This window comes from Vipera ursinii (genome assembly GCF_947247035.1).
Source record: "Vipera ursinii genome assembly, chromosome: 1".
Lineage (NCBI taxonomy): Eukaryota > Metazoa > Chordata > Lepidosauria > Squamata > Viperidae > Vipera > Vipera ursinii.
Genome location: NC_139512.1, coordinates 138,726,946 through 138,744,296, shown reverse-complemented (window position 1 = coordinate 138,744,296; position 17,351 = coordinate 138,726,946). Strand labels below are relative to the sequence as shown.

At 38.3% G+C, this 17,351-nt stretch overlaps 1 protein-coding gene across 1 annotated transcript in view; it reads left to right on the top strand.

The window, feature by feature from the left end:
* LRP1B (LDL receptor related protein 1B) overlaps positions 1-17,105 on the top strand; it is a gene marked incomplete at both ends in the record, with an annotated part of 936,568 nt that extends 919,463 nt beyond the window's left edge. Inside the window, 5 exon segments of the mRNA XM_083348746.1 lie at positions 7,232-7,308; positions 8,291-8,381; positions 9,435-9,573; positions 10,373-10,471; positions 16,965-17,105. Of these exon segments, the coding sequence (XP_083204872.1) occupies positions 7,232-7,308; positions 8,291-8,381; positions 9,435-9,573; positions 10,373-10,471; positions 16,965-17,105 (547 nt within the window).
* Between the last annotated feature and the right edge of the window lie 246 nt (positions 17,106-17,351).

Here is a 17,351-nt window from a genome sequence, read left to right as displayed (position 1 = left end):
AGCTTCAGGTTCTTTGAATAAAATTTATATTTAGTTTTTTTTTCTAACAGAACATAATCAAATACAGAATTCACATTCTATTGAGTTTAAGTTTACTTAACTATAAGCTTTTAGCCAATAAATATAAATGAGAGATGATTCCAAGTTCATGACATCAACATTAGTCTTGTATTGGGCTCCAGACCAATTGTCTAACTGAAAGCTAACCTCCATGCAGTTTGTTAAGTTTTGTCATTGCTATCAGCATGAAAATTTATGTTTGCTTATGCCAATCCATCTTCTTGCTATTTTTAACATGTGGCAGATACTATATGAAAAAACTGCCCCACAGAATCATATTCCATGTAATGGGAATTGATCCATTATCAGTTTTCCAATACATCATTACTTCTAGCAACAGTCAGTCTAGATATGTTCACTTTCCCTGGTCTTCCTTCTATATTTCCTAACTTTTCTATTTTCTATTCTTAACTATTCTTTCCTTCTTAACTTTGCATACTGTCAATTAATGAAAAAATGGAGAATATATTTTAAAATTTAAAGTTGAAATTATTCAAAGTAGCTTTTAAGGTCTGGGTGAGCAATGCAAACTATAATACAAGCTGTATTTCATTTAACACAAATATTATTTTTCATAAGAGAATAATAAAACATGAGCAGTCTAACTAATCTTACTGTTATGATTCTATGAATATAGTCCATCATTATGTGTATACTAAAATGTAAATCAGAATTTTCCAGTGTACATGTTTTCTGTGCTAGAAGCAGCACAAAAATAATCCTTTCTCAATTTCCATTATTATATTATACAAACATGGAAATAATAGTATAAAATGTTGTACTTCCTTTTTTCATTTATTTACTTATTCATTATTATCTTACTTTTCTTCCATTAAAACTGGGGTTCAAAATAGGATAAGATATAATTTAAAAACAATTTTAAGCAATATATTCAACTATGTAGTCAGTAGAATTGAAAATATGGTATCATCACCCAAGGTTTGATAAAATATATTTGTGACTGATGCTGTAAAACTTACAACTGAACTTTAATTTTATATATCTACAATATAAGATTATAATAGTTAATGATTTTATTTATATTTTATGGTTATTATTTCTAGCATATAGAGAATTTTCTGCGTTCAGAGGTAGTACAAAAAACTCAAGATACAATCAGAGGGAGATTTTGTACAATTTGTTGTTTAATAGTACAAACAATTTGATTGAAAGAGAATGCAAAACAGCAATCCAATCCCTCCCCAATTTTATTGAAATTACAGTACTGATAAAATACACATCAGAAATAATTTAATTTCCTCAGGCTCAAGCTTCGAGTTATGATTTACTGCTTCTAATTGTATACAAATGCAAACAAAGCTTTCCCCCCTTCTGGTAAGAAATGATTTCATAAATAAAATTGAGAGCATTTTTAACTCTAATTCTAGGCATGCAGGTATATGCATTTTTTTTATCCTTACCTATCATTGCAAGATTTTCTGCTTTTCTAGTTAAGTCTGATAAAGTGATTGGTAATCTTGTTCTAACTAGTAACCATCTGACAAGTCAGACTTTTCTTCAACCTTTTTGAGTGTCCTCTGCAATCAATCAATAAAATCTTGACTGTGTCTTCTTCTTTTGTACTCTTCCCTTGAATCACATCCTTAGGTACTTTATGGACTTTGGGCCATTCACAGACAAAGCCTTCTAAGATAATTAGCCAACAGTTTCATGTTAGCCATTTAAGTTGCCAGTCATTTCCAATTTTTTTCCCGTCTTTCCATGTTTCTCTAAAAATCCTCTTTTGCCTTTCTGTATCTCCTTTCCTTTCCTTTCCTTTCCTTTCCTTTCCTTTCCTTTCCTTTCCTTTCCTTTCCTTTCCTTTCCTTTCCTTTCCTCTCCTCTCCTCTCCTCTCCTCTCCTCTCCTCTCCTCTCCTCTCCTCTCCTCTCCTCTCCTCTCCTCTCCTCTCCTCTCCTCCTTGTGTTCAAGAGGCTTCAACAACTCTCAGAGAGCTAATAACCCACCTTCAAAGTGCTAACAACCAGATGACTGCAAGGATTATATATCCTTCCATTCCCTAGCATTCAGTCAGAACTGTTAATGCTTCTTAGATGAAAAGCAAAATATCTTCAAGAAAAAGCAAAGAAGGTTCAGTTGCCTGTTGAAAAGCACCTTTGGAACAACCATGACTTGGATGACTAAGAATTTCCACAGACATATAGGAACAGAGCTGAAATCCTGATGATTTCCATTCCTGCAGCACCATGCAGAATTTCCTCTCCATGCACAATGTGGAGTGGAAATCCTTTGGTAGGCTGCAGGAACATTTAAATGTCAAAGGCCTGCCTACTGGAGGATTTTATCAGAATTTCATCATTGTACTCTGTCTGCCTAATGACCTAAGAGATCACTTAACCACAACCAAGAGTCCTAGAATTGCAGTTGTTGAATAAAGCAGTAACTTGATCAATGACTAAGATTTTGGTACCAATGATGATAATTAAGCGAGGGCTACCTGTAGATATACAGAGAGCCAATGAGAGGCCATGGCGGAGTGCAGGCTTATTACATGGATGCCATGAGGGGAGGGATTTATCAGTTTACATCTCTAGAAGCATGCAGCTAAATATAGATTAATAGAATTGTGTCATTTCTGAAATAAGTCTGTTCTCATTTAATATGATTACATGGGTTTATTACTGTGTCTCATATTTTTTCTGTTTTGTTTTTTATAGGATATGTAAAATAGTAATTTCTAGTTACATTCATTATTAAACTGTATAGTTTCATAATTTGAATTTATCTATATAAATTCTGAATGCCTAAGGCAGTTCAGTAAATATAGAATCTTAATATGTCTTTTTTCTCTTTTCCTGTATAACGTGATCATCATAATCAGCCAGCTCATTTCATTAAAGTCTATGCCATTTCATGCTAAAGTAATTGAACAACTTTACCAATGTGAAAAAGATAAGGAATAAGTAAAGATTAGTTAACCAATATAAAAATATATAATGTATTTTACCACACAATCCTATATATGTCAATCTGTGAATTATCCCAATTAATTTAATACAATTTATTTCCATATAAGCTTATATAAAAATGCAGCTTATTCATGAACAATGCAACTATAAAATATGTCTTTAATAAACACATTGTTTTCAATGGGAAGAAAACTATCCCTTGAATCATCCTAGACCACATTTCTGGGATAATCTGTACATCAATGGTAAACCAGTGTCCACAACATTTCTTCTATATACCCGAGATCACCAATACACTAATTCCTCTTGGATAGAAATATCCACCTGGTCCTAATTCTTCTGTAACCCACAAATGAAGAGGCAAGATTCAAGTTTTAATTTGCATTTTAATGAAGACTTAACTAGTTCATATCTGTGCAAGAATACAAATGTAGTGTTGTGCCAAATACTCATGCTTTTTCTATTTTTATGATGCAGTTTGCATTTCAACCAAACTCTTTAATAGTATATTTATTGTGGAAGAACTAGTGCATGAAAGGCAGAATGGGGAATTTGCTACTGCCAGCTCTTTTGCATGTACCTGATTTATTGCATCATGTATTAGAATAGTAAATTAGCTCACATTGTAATTTGACATGTATTAATTTAGTAAACGTATATCTGTGATACTACAATGAGACTGCAGCTTAACACTTAGATGTAAAGACAAAATTTTGTATAAACATAAAGATGAGGTTTAAGATAATACCGATATATACTAATTACATAAAATATAGAGATTTATTTTAATTTTGTGCTTGAATTTATTAAATAATTATTTACTATCTTTATATTTGTAAGTAGCCTACATTTAGGTTTCCTACAAAATGTGGTTGAAAGGTGTAGAATATGGCTTGTAAGGCCGTCTCATCTATCTCTACTATGTTCTGCATGGGGCTCCTATACAAGTAGTGATCAAGCCTGATCCCACTTCACATTTCAAGATCACCCACTTCACATTTCAAGATCACCCAGCTGTGTATTGCCAACTGATATTATACTATACGTAGCTGAAACAGAGACTTTGCAGTTTAAATATGTTGAGATAGTTGGATTTTATTTGTCAACATACCTGCTACGAGATATGCTTAATGTATTATGTTAGAGATAACTTTTTGAACAAACAAAGATGAAATCAGGTTCTTAACATGTTTTAATTCGTAATTGATTGGCATTGTTTACAGCAGGGGTGTCAAACTGCTGGCCTACGGACTGGATGCATCATGCCAAAACTGCATCCACCCCAGCTCTGGCAATGGAGAAAAAGTGGCAATATTTTGCGACACGTCACATAATGTTGCAAGTTTTACACCCTTGATTTACAATATGCTGAGAAAAGGCTAACTGTCTAGAACATTGCATTTTATAATGCATCATTACAACTAAAACAAGTTATCTTGAGAAAATGCATTAATCAATTAGTTCATTTAATTGTATTAGAGCAAAAGTAAATTTAATAGTATTAGAGCAAAAGTAATGACCGTGTTGTAGATTTTTTTTCCTTCCTAAACTGAACATGGAATAAAATTAATATGTTAATGATGATAAAAACCACAGATAGATACAAACATACTATATAGTAATTAACAATGACTATTTCTACAAAATGCTACATAGTGATCACCTTTTATTATCTTACTAAGAAAAACTAGCTTATCTTTGAAAAGATAATACGGTAATGTTAAAAGGAATGACCTTTTTAATGCCATTTTTGAGACTATAGCAAGTAGATGGCAAGCTTGTCTAATAGGGATAGTTCCATTCTTCCATACTGTGAAGTTAATATAACCTTATTTTTGTAATAAAAGCATTTCCATAAATTCATTAGTCACACCTGCCAATGTGTTTATTATCATGTGAATGTTTCTCTTTCTGTATACATACATACGTACATACATGTATGTACATGCATACACACAAACACACACACATACATACCATAATAAATGTTTCTACAGTCCAGAATCCAAGAAAGAAATCTTATTGAGTATGACATTTCTTATGAGAATATTCTTTTGGCAAATACGCATCACAATGTAAGCAGTCACTTTGAGCACATTTTTCATTTATTTTGATAGTTGTTTCGTAGACTGTAAATCCTTTCCCTCCCCTCTCACACATACTTTTTGTCCCCCCCCAACTTTCTACCATTAAGGCAGATTGTTTTTTCCCTTTAAAATAATTTGAGATATTCTCTTGTCATTGAAGTGTGTTATTAAACAAAGTTGTTCCATGACATTATTTTGTTGTTGTTTTGTTTTGCATAAAATGGACCTTTTACTTAAAGGTTATGTATTACATATCATACTATATAAAAACCTTAGAAGAAAATCTGGGTAAAATGAGTTTTAATTTACATGTGTATTTAAACTGGTAAAATTATATGAAGTTTCTTCTCCTTTGTATAAATAATATGTATCATTGTTAGAAAGGACAATTTTTTTAGAGTTGTATAATATTCTTAAAGAATTAATGTTCAAAATTGTGGTGTTTCATGCATACTTTAAATGAAAAATTGATTATAGATATCAGTAGGTATCAACTCGTAGCAACCACAAATTTTCTCCATAAAAGTGAAAAAAACTTATATCACTAATTATATTGTATATTTTTCTTACATAACAATAGTGACCTATTTGAAGATTTTAAAAAATTAGTAATAGCAATCAAATTTTATCTCAAAGATTATGAATTAAATTTAAAGGAATTAAATTGTATTTGAAGTTTTAGAATGAACCTGAAGAATTGTAATGCATCAGGACAACATTTCTCTCATCTCATTAGGAACATAGGAAATTACTTTCAACCAGTCCAACTATTTGTGATTATCCCTCACTCCTGATGTCTTAATCCTTTTAACAGTGTTAAACAATGCATGCAAAGACAATAGTTTGCCACTCAATTAACTGAAGACATATCAGACCTTTATTTGCATGGGTTATAATTAATGTGAGTGAAGACAAACAAAAAGATTTGAAGAAAGAAGTTATTTAATGGTAATGCTAGATATGTTTCTCAGTAAGCATCGTTTTAAAAAAGCAAAGAGGGAATGCAGATTGCAGGCAGGTGCTGCTTTATAGCTTTTAATAAAAGAATATATTAAAAATAAATGATAGGTCACCCAGCCTTGGAGACTCCTGATATTTACCTAGATCAACAGGAGACAACCTTTTCAAGATGGAAGCTTGGTTTATCAGGTACCCAGAGATAACCTGGGGGGGGGGCGGGACCCTATGCTGAAATGACTGCAAAAACAAAAATATGTTATAAGCCCAGAAAAAAAGAGAAAGCATAAGAAAGACAGGCTATATTCTAATTCACAGGGGTATAAGAGGGAAGGGAGATAAAATACAGTCAGGCTTTCAGGATTTATTACCATAGTCTGTGTAAATAAAGTATAGTTCCAATCTAAGTAATGGAGTCTGTTTATTGACCTGGCCTACCTCGAACTGCTGACAACACGAAAGATCTTTCTGTGTGGCTCCCAGCCTTTGGAATGCAATCCCTCAGGAGATCTGTTTGGCTCTCATTTCTAAGTATTTAGGGAAATGATAACATCACTTCTTTTGCCAAACAGGTATTTGCTTACTACTTTAATAATTGATTTGATGTTTAGTTTAGTTGCGTTTTTAATGTTTTATACTGCATTTTATTAGTCACTGCAAGCTCTCTTGGTAGAACATAAAGAAGAACTGAGTATAAATGCAACAATAATAAAATTTTCAATCAAAAGTTTTAATCAAAGTATTCAGTAAATTAAAAACTAGGACTAGGTTATGTTAAATGGCACAAGATGTTCATTTCAGGATAGTATGATCAAAATTTGTCATTTAATAAGCCTTTTATTTTTTATTTTCAAATTACAAAAGCAAGACAAAGTAATTGTTACTATTATAATCCAGACTATAAATAAAATCTGTTTTGATCAGCTATTAAATGAAGCTAAATTCATTTTAAATTTGATCATATTATAAAACCCAGATATTACTTATTTAACTAACTCTGATTACATGTTTTGAAATATAGAACCATCTACTAACACTTTATAATGGCTTGTACTTAGATTTTGTTCTAATGTTATGGTAATTAATCAGAGAATGTTTAATATTAAATGTTATGTCTACAATATATTGTTTACCATAAAATGTGTATAATAGTTGATGTTTTTGATCTAAATTAATGTATTGTCTTTATTTATTTTAGATGCCCTACAAACTGGTCAGGTACACAGTGTGAAAGACCAGCTCCTAAGAGCAGCAAATCTGATAATATCAGCACAAGTAAGTTGTTTTTAATTAATAATAACAGCATTTTAAGCTATTTTTTATTGTAGGCAATATATTTTTAAATTGTAGAGCTCGCCGTCTTTACAGTTTCTGCACTTATGCAGAACATATGGAGAGAGAAAAGGAATAAAGACTCAAAACCTATTTAATAACTGTCTCACTTAGCAACAGAAATGCTGGGCTCAATTCTGGCCATAGGTCAAGGAGTACCTGTAAGTCTTTTGTATAATTTCAGGTATCAAAGGAAAAATATGCTTTCCAATGGATGGGAGTGCTCATGTACGGTAGCACTATCTACAGTTTCTTAAACAGTTACATCTTTTCTTGGGACAGTACTGCTTACTGGGAAGAGATGTATTTGATTTAAGTAATTGCAAACAGATATTATGTGAGGGGTCCCTGTATCCTCTGAAGCACCTATTTGCCTTTAAATTCAAAGTGCTGCACTGCCTAGTTTATTAACTTTCAAGAGTTATTTTAGATTATAAATCAACATACATTCTATGCTTGACAGCTGGGATATTTTATTCTCTATCTATCCTGTGTTGAAACTGATGTTGTGTCATGACCACTTCTACTCGGGAGTCTTGTGCTCTGCTATGGCAAACTAATGAAACAGAAATAGAAGATTCATTGACAGATTTATTGACAGACGTAGGGTGATGAGAAGATTGTCAGGTATAAACCCAATGAATTTGATTTATTTAGTACTTATTGAAATGGGCCTGGCCCATTAGAAATAGTAGGTAGGAAAACTATGGCAACAGTACAATAAAGTAATGTAATATACAGTATTGAAACCTGATATGTCATACAACTCTTCAGATAGTGTGTAGTATTTAATGCTATTAACTCATCTGTTTGTTAAAACGTGATATGAGCTTTACAAATGTTTGTTTGATTATGTATTTTTCAAAATTAGCTTTCCCAGTTTTAGCTTCATAGTCATCAGAGGTGTTTCAATTATTTATTGTAGGAAGTATTGCAATCATTGTTCCTCTGGTCCTCCTGGTGACCTTGATTACTACTTTGGTAATAGGTTTGCTTCTCTTTAAAAGAAAACGAAGGTAAGTATTTATTTATTTATTTATTTATTTATTTATTTATTTATTTATTTATTTTATTATTAATAAGCCTCTGCTAAATTTTTGGCAAAAATCCTTTCATAGATATGGCAAAGAAGTTCCCAAAAATTGGCACCTGCCTTATGGAAATCATTCTCCCTGAAGTGGGATTGTCTCCATCCCTGTTAATTTTCTGTAACTCCCTCAAAATTTGGTTATATCATCAGGCCTGGAAATGCCAAAGGAATAGTGAGTTTCTGAACTAGCTCCATTGCTTTTAATATACATTGCCATCTCCCTGGTTTTTTAAAAAAATCATATTTAAAAATCATAGTTAACGGTGTCAACAGTTTTATATTGCTGTTTTACAGTTTTTTTTTAATTCTATGCCACCCAGAGTTATGTTTTGTGAGATGGGCAGCAATATAAATATGAAGGACGGGTGGGTGGATGGATAGATTGATGGATATCATGCTCAACTCAAAGGAAAATTTGTTTTACTTTATACTACTAGCTGGAAAAAATATCTTCCCTTTATAGATCTTTGAGGCAGCAGGAACATAATGCACAGCTTGTCTGCAAGGAAAAATATTACATTGGCAAAAGTTATGGACAGAGATTAGAGAGGGTTTTTTTAAAAAAAGAAAAGAAAAAAAGTATTTTGTTACGTTTGAGATTGATACGGCAGTTAGACATCTAATGGATACATCAAACAGGCAGTTAAAAATAGAAGGAAATGAGGGATCATCCTTATAAAGGGAGTTACAAAATCCATGGAATGGAGTGATGTTACTCAGGGAAATATGTGAAAGAGAAAAATAACAAGTTCTTAAAAAGCTAACTCCTAGGCATTGCCATTGAGAAAGGGAATGCCAAGGGACAATTTTCTGGGAATGTTATCCTTGAATGAGCGCTTGTATATAAGTAGCATTTAAATATCTGTGTTTCCCCCCATGATATAGTCTTTCAGACACAGCTTGGGAGTTTTTAGGAGAATATTTTAACGTCTGATATTTTATACAGGTTTATTTTCTATTTCCCTCGCATGTATTATAGGACAAAAACCATCCGACGACAACCAATAATAAATGGAGGACTCAATGTAGAAATTGGAAACCCATCATACAACATGTATGAAGTGGGGCATAATCACAGTGAGAGGAGTCTTTCAGAGTTCACATTAAATCCAGAGAAGGTAAATGAAATATCTGCTACTTTGCTTCCTCAGTCGTGCTCCATAGAAATGAACTACTGAACTGGAATGAGATCCAAAACTGCCTATGCATGAATGGAAGGAATATTTCAGTAAGGGGTGAATCTATGATCCAGCAGAGGGTTTTAGTGATCCAGCATAATAACAGAGTTGGAAGGGACCTTGGTGGTCTTCTAGTCCAACCCCCTGCTCAAGAGTGGCTATCCAGTCTCTTTTTAAAACCCTCCAGTGATGGAGCATCCACATCTTCTGAAGGCAAGCCATTCCAAGGCTCCATTCATGGCTGAACAAGAGCAAGACATTATACTAGCAAAAGGCATCCCTCAAATACTACCAATAGTGCTGCTTCAGGGGGTTGGGGGAGCAGAGAGAGGCCTCACTTTTCCAAATAATAATCACCTCTATGAATTCCTAAAAGGAAGGCTTTCACTTATATACAGTCTATGTTACCCCATTCCAAAACAGTAGCTGAGTAACAGATTGTTTTTGATATGACAGTATTTTTTTAACTAGTCAAGTATAGACAGTATACTGTATTTATTTTCTTCTTCACAAAATGAAAATTAACTTGATGCCAATATGTTGCTGAATGAATACGTATAAATATAATCCTGAATCTAAGAAACAGGTTTTTTTTCCTTTTACTTGTTTGTATAAGGGGAAAAAAGTTGCAACGTGTATTTTCACTCATTGACTGCTCACTTACATTTCAGAATTGAGGGGGAGATGTATTATTTTTAAATCAGAAAATAAACTTTGAAACATGCTTTATTCAATGCAGGGCAGATACACAGGGGGAGGTCCCACAGTCTTCAAGCTCCCCCACACGGCACCACCCATCTACTTAAACTCTGATCTGAAAGGACCTCTAACAGCAGGGGTGAGAAACAGTCATTCATTTTCCATCTTCATTCTATCACAGTGCTCTTCCAACAGTAACAAATGTTTCTCTGCTTTCCCACAGATAAAACACATCCCACTTATACTGTATGTCAGAAATTTTGACCAAATAATGATTTTTTCCCTATTAACTAGGTCTACTAGTTTTATGCAGCAGAAATCCAGCTAACTAGATTTCTGTTAGAATTTAGAGGCCATCCTGATTTTTTTGCAGTCCAGATATGATACTCCTATTATAATTATTCCCATAATAAACATCACACCTATTTTGTTCCTCAAAAGGCAACAAGAAAATGCCATGACACACCAGTTTATAGTTTGGTGATACTTTGCTATGCAGGTTTAGTAATTTATGGTAGTTTATATAATCTTCTCCCAAAGTCAAAACATATAAATTACCGTATATACTTGAGTATAAGCCGACTCGAGTATAAGCCGAGACCCCCAATTTCACCCCCAAAAACTGGAAAAAGTTATTGACTCGAGTATAAGCCGATCCGCCGTTCTGCAAGCCTCTGCCGCCAGCAGAGGCTCGATCCGCCATTTTGCAAGCCTGAATACACAGGAATACCCTGTGTAGCCGCGGCTCGTTGGCAGGTCTCCGTTCCTCCTGCCGACCTTTGGGGAGGTTTGGGCGCCTCCCCAAACCTCCCCAAACCTCGGCAGGTCTCCGTTCCTCCTGCCGACCTTTGGGGAGGTTTGGGCGCCTCCCCAAACCTCGGCAGGTCTCCGTTCCTCCGCGCAGACCTGCCGACCTTTGGGGAGGTTTGGGCGCCTCCCCAAACGTCCCCAAACCTCGGCAGGTCTCCGTTCCTGTTTGGGGAGGTTTGGGCGCCTCCCCAAACGTCCCCAAACCTCGGCAGGTCTCCGTTCCTCCGCGCAGACCTGCCGACCTTTGGGGAGGTTTGGGCGCCTCCCCAAATGTCCCCAAACCTCGGCAGGTCTCCGTTCCTGTTTGGGGAGGTTTGGGCGCCTCCCCAAACGTCCCCAAACCTCGGCAGGTCTCCGTTCCTGTTTGGGGAGGTTTGGGCGCCTCCCCAAACCTCCCCAAGCCTCGGCAGGTCTCCGTTCCTCCGCGCAGACCTGCCGACCTTTGGGGAGGTTTGGGCGCCTCCCCAAACGTCCCCAAACCTCGGCAGGTCTCCGTTCCTGTTTGGGGAGGTTTGGGCGCCTCCCCAAACGTCCCCAAACCTCGGCAGGTCTCCGTTCCTCCGCGCAGACCTGCCGACCTTTGGGGAGGTTTGGGCGCCTCCCCAAACGTCCCCAAACCTCGGCAGGTCTCCGTTCCTGTTTGGGGAGGTTTGGGCGCCTCCCCAAACGTCCCCAAACCTCGGCAGGTCTCCATTCCTCCGCGCAGACCTGCCGACCTTTGGGGAGGTTTGGGCGCCTCCCCAAACGTCCCCAAACCTCGGCAGGTCTCCGTTCCTGTTTGGGGAGGTTTGGGCGCCTCCCCAAACGTCCCCAAACCTCGGCAGGTCTCCGTTCCTCCGCGCAGACCTGCCGACCTTTGGGGAGGTTTGGGCGCCTCCCCAAACGTCCCCAAACCTCGGCAGGTCTCCGTTCCTGTTTGGGGAGGTTTGGGCGCCTCCCCAAACCTCCCCAAGCCTCGGCAGGTCTCCGTTCCTCCGCGCAGACCTGCCGACCTTTGGGGAGGTTTGGGCGCCTCCCCAAACGTCCCCAAACCTCGGCAGGTCTCCGTTCCTGTTTGGGGAGGTTTGGGCGCCTCCCCAAACGTCCCCAAACCTCGGCAGGTCTCCGTTCCTCCGCGCAGACCTGCCGACCTTTGGGGAGGTTTGGGCGCCTCCCCAAACGTCCCCAAACCTCGGCAGGTCTCCGTTCCTGTTTGGGGAGGTTTGGGCGCCTCCCCAAACGTCCCCAAACCTCGGCAGGTCTCCGTTCCTCCGCGCAGACCTGCCGACCTTTGGGGAGGTTTGGGCGCCTCCCCAAACGTCCCCAAACCTCGGCAGGTCTCCGTTCCTGTTTGGGGAGGTTTGGGCGCCTCCCCAAACGTCCCCAAACCTCGGCAGGTCTCCGTTCCTCCGCGCAGACCTGCCGACCTTTGGGGAGGTTTGGGCGCCTCCCCAAACGTCCCCAAACCTCGGCAGGTCTCCGTTCCTGTTTGGGGAGCTTTGGGCGCCTCCCCAAACCTCCCCAAACCTCCCCAAACCTCGGCAGGTCTCCGTTCCTCCGCGCAGACCTGCCGAGGTTTGGGGAGGTTTGGGGAGGCGCCCAAACCTCCCCAAAGGTCGGCAGGTCTGTGCGGAGGAACGGAGACCTGCCGAGGTTTGGGGAGGTTTGGGGAGGCGCCCAAAGCTCCCCAAACAGGAACGGAGACCTGCCGAGGTTTGGGGACGTTTGGGGAGGCGCCCAAACCTCCCCAAAGGTCGGCAGGTCTGCGCGGAGGAACGGAGACCTGCCGAGGTTTGGGGACGTTTGGGGAGGCGCCCAAACCTCCCCAAACAGGAACGGAGACCTGCCGAGGTTTGGGGACGTTTGGGGAGGCGCCCAAACCTCCCCAAAGGTCGGCAGGTCTGCGCGGAGGAACGGAGACCTGCCGAGGTTTGGGGACGTTTGGGGAGGCGCCCAAACCTCCCCAAACAGGAACGGAGACCTGCCGAGGTTTGGGGAGGTTTGGGGAGGCGCCCAAACCTCCCCAAACAGGAACGGAGACCTGGGGAGGTTTGGGGAGGCGCCCAAACCTTCCCAAACGTCGGCAGGTCTGCGCGGAGGAACGGAGACCTGCCGAGGTTTGGGGAGGCGCCCAAACCTCCCCAAAGGTCGGCAGGAGGAACGGAGACCTGCCGAGGTTTGGGGAGGTTTGGGGAGGCGCCCAAACCTCCCCAAAGGTCGGCAGGAGGAACGGAGACCTGCCGAGGTTTGGGGAGGTTTGGGGAGGCGCCCAAACCTCCCCAAAGGTCGGCAGGAGGAACGGAGACCTGCCGAGGTTTGGGGAGGTTTGGGGAGGCGCCCAAACCTCCCCAAACGTCGGCAGGTCTGCGCGGAGGAACGGAGACCTGCCGAGGTTTGGGGAGACGCCCAAACCTCCCCAAACGTCGGCAAGTCTCCGTTCCTCCGCGCCCTGCCTGCCTGCTTCTTTCCGCTGCGGAAAGAAGCAGGCAGGCAAGGCGCGGAGTTTGGGGAGGTGCGCGCGCACCTCCCCAAACCTCCCCAAACTTGGGCAGGTCTCGGACGGCGGTGGCTTGGGAGAGGTGCGGGCGATCCCGGAAGCACCAAAGCCTCGGCCGCGCACAAGTCCTCGGTAAGTTTTTTTTGTTGACTGGAGTATAAGCCGAAGTGGAATTTTTCAGCCCAAAAAGTGGGCTGAAAAATTCGGCTTATACTCAAGTATATACGGTATACTATATTGGAAGGTATGAGCTGAATTTAGTTTCATATAGTTTTTCATTTTTCATTTCTTAACTGAAAGATTCTTCCTTCAGGGTAAACACTGTCAAAACTTAGTTCTGAAAAGATATCAGAACTGTGTAAGATGAAAAGAAGAAAAGAACAGAACTCTTTCTTCTTCAGGTTCTCCATCTCTACCCATTTTCCCATCTGAATGATAAACAATGTTGGCTCCACGGTTGTTGTAGAACTCCCAGTTTTGTGATGGACAATTCTCCAGAATACCCCTTTTTGGATTCTGACTCTGTCTAATACTAGAGAAACACTGGTTCAGTCTTCTCCTTAAGACACAAGAAGACATATTACAGTGGCAGGACTCTCTTCCATTTTAGTTTCAGGGAGAGAAATACAAAAAGTCTTTGGACTCCTTGGATGTTCTCCAAGGGATGATGTGATGGCAGTCCAAAAGCATTTGAACCTTATATGTTCCTAAATATGTGCTTAGTTTTGATAGAATTTCATGTGCACAATATATGCAATTCAAAAAAGGTAGATGCATTCAAATCACATTTAAAATATCTTTTAAAATAAGGCAATGAAACATTAATGCTGTCAGTTTACTATTGGCATCCATTACCTCTAAATAATGTATTGAAAATCTTTGAACTGTTTTAAATATGAGTGACATCGTTATTAATCATCCTCATTGACAAAGATGCATATATTTATATACATCATTTGTCATGTGTATTACATGATTTCTGCAACTGAAAATCATTTTACATGTATTTAATTCTGCAAAATGACTTCACAAAAAGAAATGCTGGGAAATTGTTTTACAAAATAAAGAGTGGGTGATCAGAATAATGTAAGGGACTTTGTTATGGTTTTATGCTGAACTTCTCTGACCATCAATTATTCCAGCCAATTTTATACTTTATGACACCCATTAGGGATGCATGTTAATTCTGTGCATATTTAATACTAGTTACTCTTTAGTATGGAAAAGTAGGCTTGGTTATATATGTCAATAATGCCAATAACTGGGTTTGAAGACTGAAAATGTGAATTCAGTCATGAATCATGCTATGAATCTTTCCAATATATCTCTCAGTAGGCTTAAAAGCAGAAGGACCTTTGTTTATCTCAGTGTTTGAATCATGCCCTCTCTCTTAAGATCACCAGAAAAGTGAACTCACACAATAGAGAATATGAAACAATTTGTGCCAGACCTGAGGTCTGAAATTCTGACTAGGTTTATAACTGAAAAAAGAGCACATCAGCAAAATGTTTTTCAGAAGCCAATTCATTTATTTGGACAGGTGAAATTTTAAAAGATCTTAATTTTTCTGGTTTCAGATTCTAGGTGGGCATACAACAGAATTATTTCAATTATACACTTAGCTTGATCCTTTTGAACAGTACACTTAGAGAGGTGTACAACAGACCCAGTGGTGGGATTCAGCCAGTTTGTGCCACTTTGGCAGAACCAGTAGCTAATTTTTTTGTTGCCCAGGCCCAGAATGGACTTCCAGAAGTGACATCCACACAGAGAACCGGTTGTTCACATATTTGAATCCCACCACTGAATATACCACTAGACAAAATAAGGACAGAAAAATAGTTAAACTGGGGCAGACCAAAAACCATCATTTTTTCCATTTTGTTCTTGGCTGCTAATTTTATCACAACAAGAAGTCTAGATTAGAATATGAATATAGTAATTTTTGTCTTCCATCAATTGTATATATTGCTTCTGTATCTGTGGATGACATGTGGCTATCAGAACCAATACTTATGCTCCATAAAATTATTGTCCACAGAAACAAATATTTAGAGCAAAATGCAACATTTCATAAATTAAACATAAACTCACATCTTTCATGATCTTCACCATGAAGCCCTTTGTTGCCCCTGAAAATCAATTTCAGAAGGCTGAAGTCTTAAGTTTCAAAGGTACGATAAACAGGGTAAATTACTTTATATTAGGGAAAGGAAGGTTGTAGCATTCACATTAAATTCTTGAATTTACAGTTTCCCTTCTCACTGCACTATAGCTGCACAGTCTATAAGTTCTATTGATCCCCAAAACATGAATTTTTAGTGGTACTCAAGCCAAAGGGAGATATAGGCAAGGAGAAAGTTTAATTATTCAAGCTCTTTGCACAATATTGGATTTTACCAACATAAATCAAATAAAAATTGCTTTTCCATCTGTTCTTTGCATCACCACCTGGCCCTTTCATGCACAGTGCCCTGAATACTGCTTTTCTGCTATACTTCTAACAATAGCCCTCTTGTAAGGGAAAAGCTCCATTTGAGCATCTGTTTATGTGGCCTTGTAAGTTTAAATGCACTAAGTGCATGATCTTTAAAACTTTGCACATAATATGTATAGGTAGAAATATACACATTAGTCCAAAGATAGTCAGAACATATCTGCTCAGGTTACTTGTTTCTGTCTCTCTATTTTATTAAAAAATAGCTTGGTGATACAACTGCTAATTCCAGATTAAGCTAAAGATAGAATTTGCTCTAAAATAAGTACCTTGGAAGTTAAGCCATTATTGTTTTGGCTTGGTAAAGCATAAATATTGCCCCTTATGTTTTAATAGCCTGTTTCAAGCTTCAATCAACATCTGGATCAGGGAAGGGAATCCAACTAGATCCCTCCTCTTTTATTATTGTTAACATAGCTGGTGTTTCATTAATATCTTTGCTAGGGATAGAATAAACTTCTTTTAATCTACTTCCAGATGGGAATCCTTTGGGACTTGTCAAGCATAAACAATCATTCATGGTTCGTAAAGGAAGAGTATGTATATTGTAAAGCAAAGCATATAATCAGTGGGACGTGTATGATGTTCCTCTCCTCTGTTCCAGATAAATTTAGGTTCTCCCTTGTTGTATGTCATCACATCAATCACAAAGGGTCTCAGATGAAATATAATAACAGCCCCTATTCCTTGGCTTAATAATCATCTCTTAGTGTCTTCTGATGTATTTTTATTTATTTATCAAATTTAGATAAGTGTATGCATGTTGTGTTCCTTTTCTGATTAGCATTTTTTTCACTCAGGGAACTTAGAGTAATCTAAATAATAGTTAATATGTTTATCTCTTTTCAGCCAACCAACTATTCTAATCCAGTGTATGCAAAGTTATACATGGATGGGCAGAATTGCCGAAACTCCTTAGCAAGCATGGATGAAAGGAAAGAACTTCTTCCAAAGAAAATAGATATTGGCATAAGGGAGACTGTGGCATAATCCATTGTAATCTTTTGTATACTGTATAAATGTATAAAATATAAGGATTACTTTTCTATGTACCAACGGTATTATAATTGTTTTGGCATCAGCATTACCTCTGGATATTTTTTCAATTTGGTTGGTGGTTATCTGGGTCTTTCTTTTGCTGATGACTTGACTGACCATTTGTATGGTATTTTTATGAAGAAAAAAAACTGCACTACAATACAATTTGCAACAATGCTGCTGATATAACACACACTG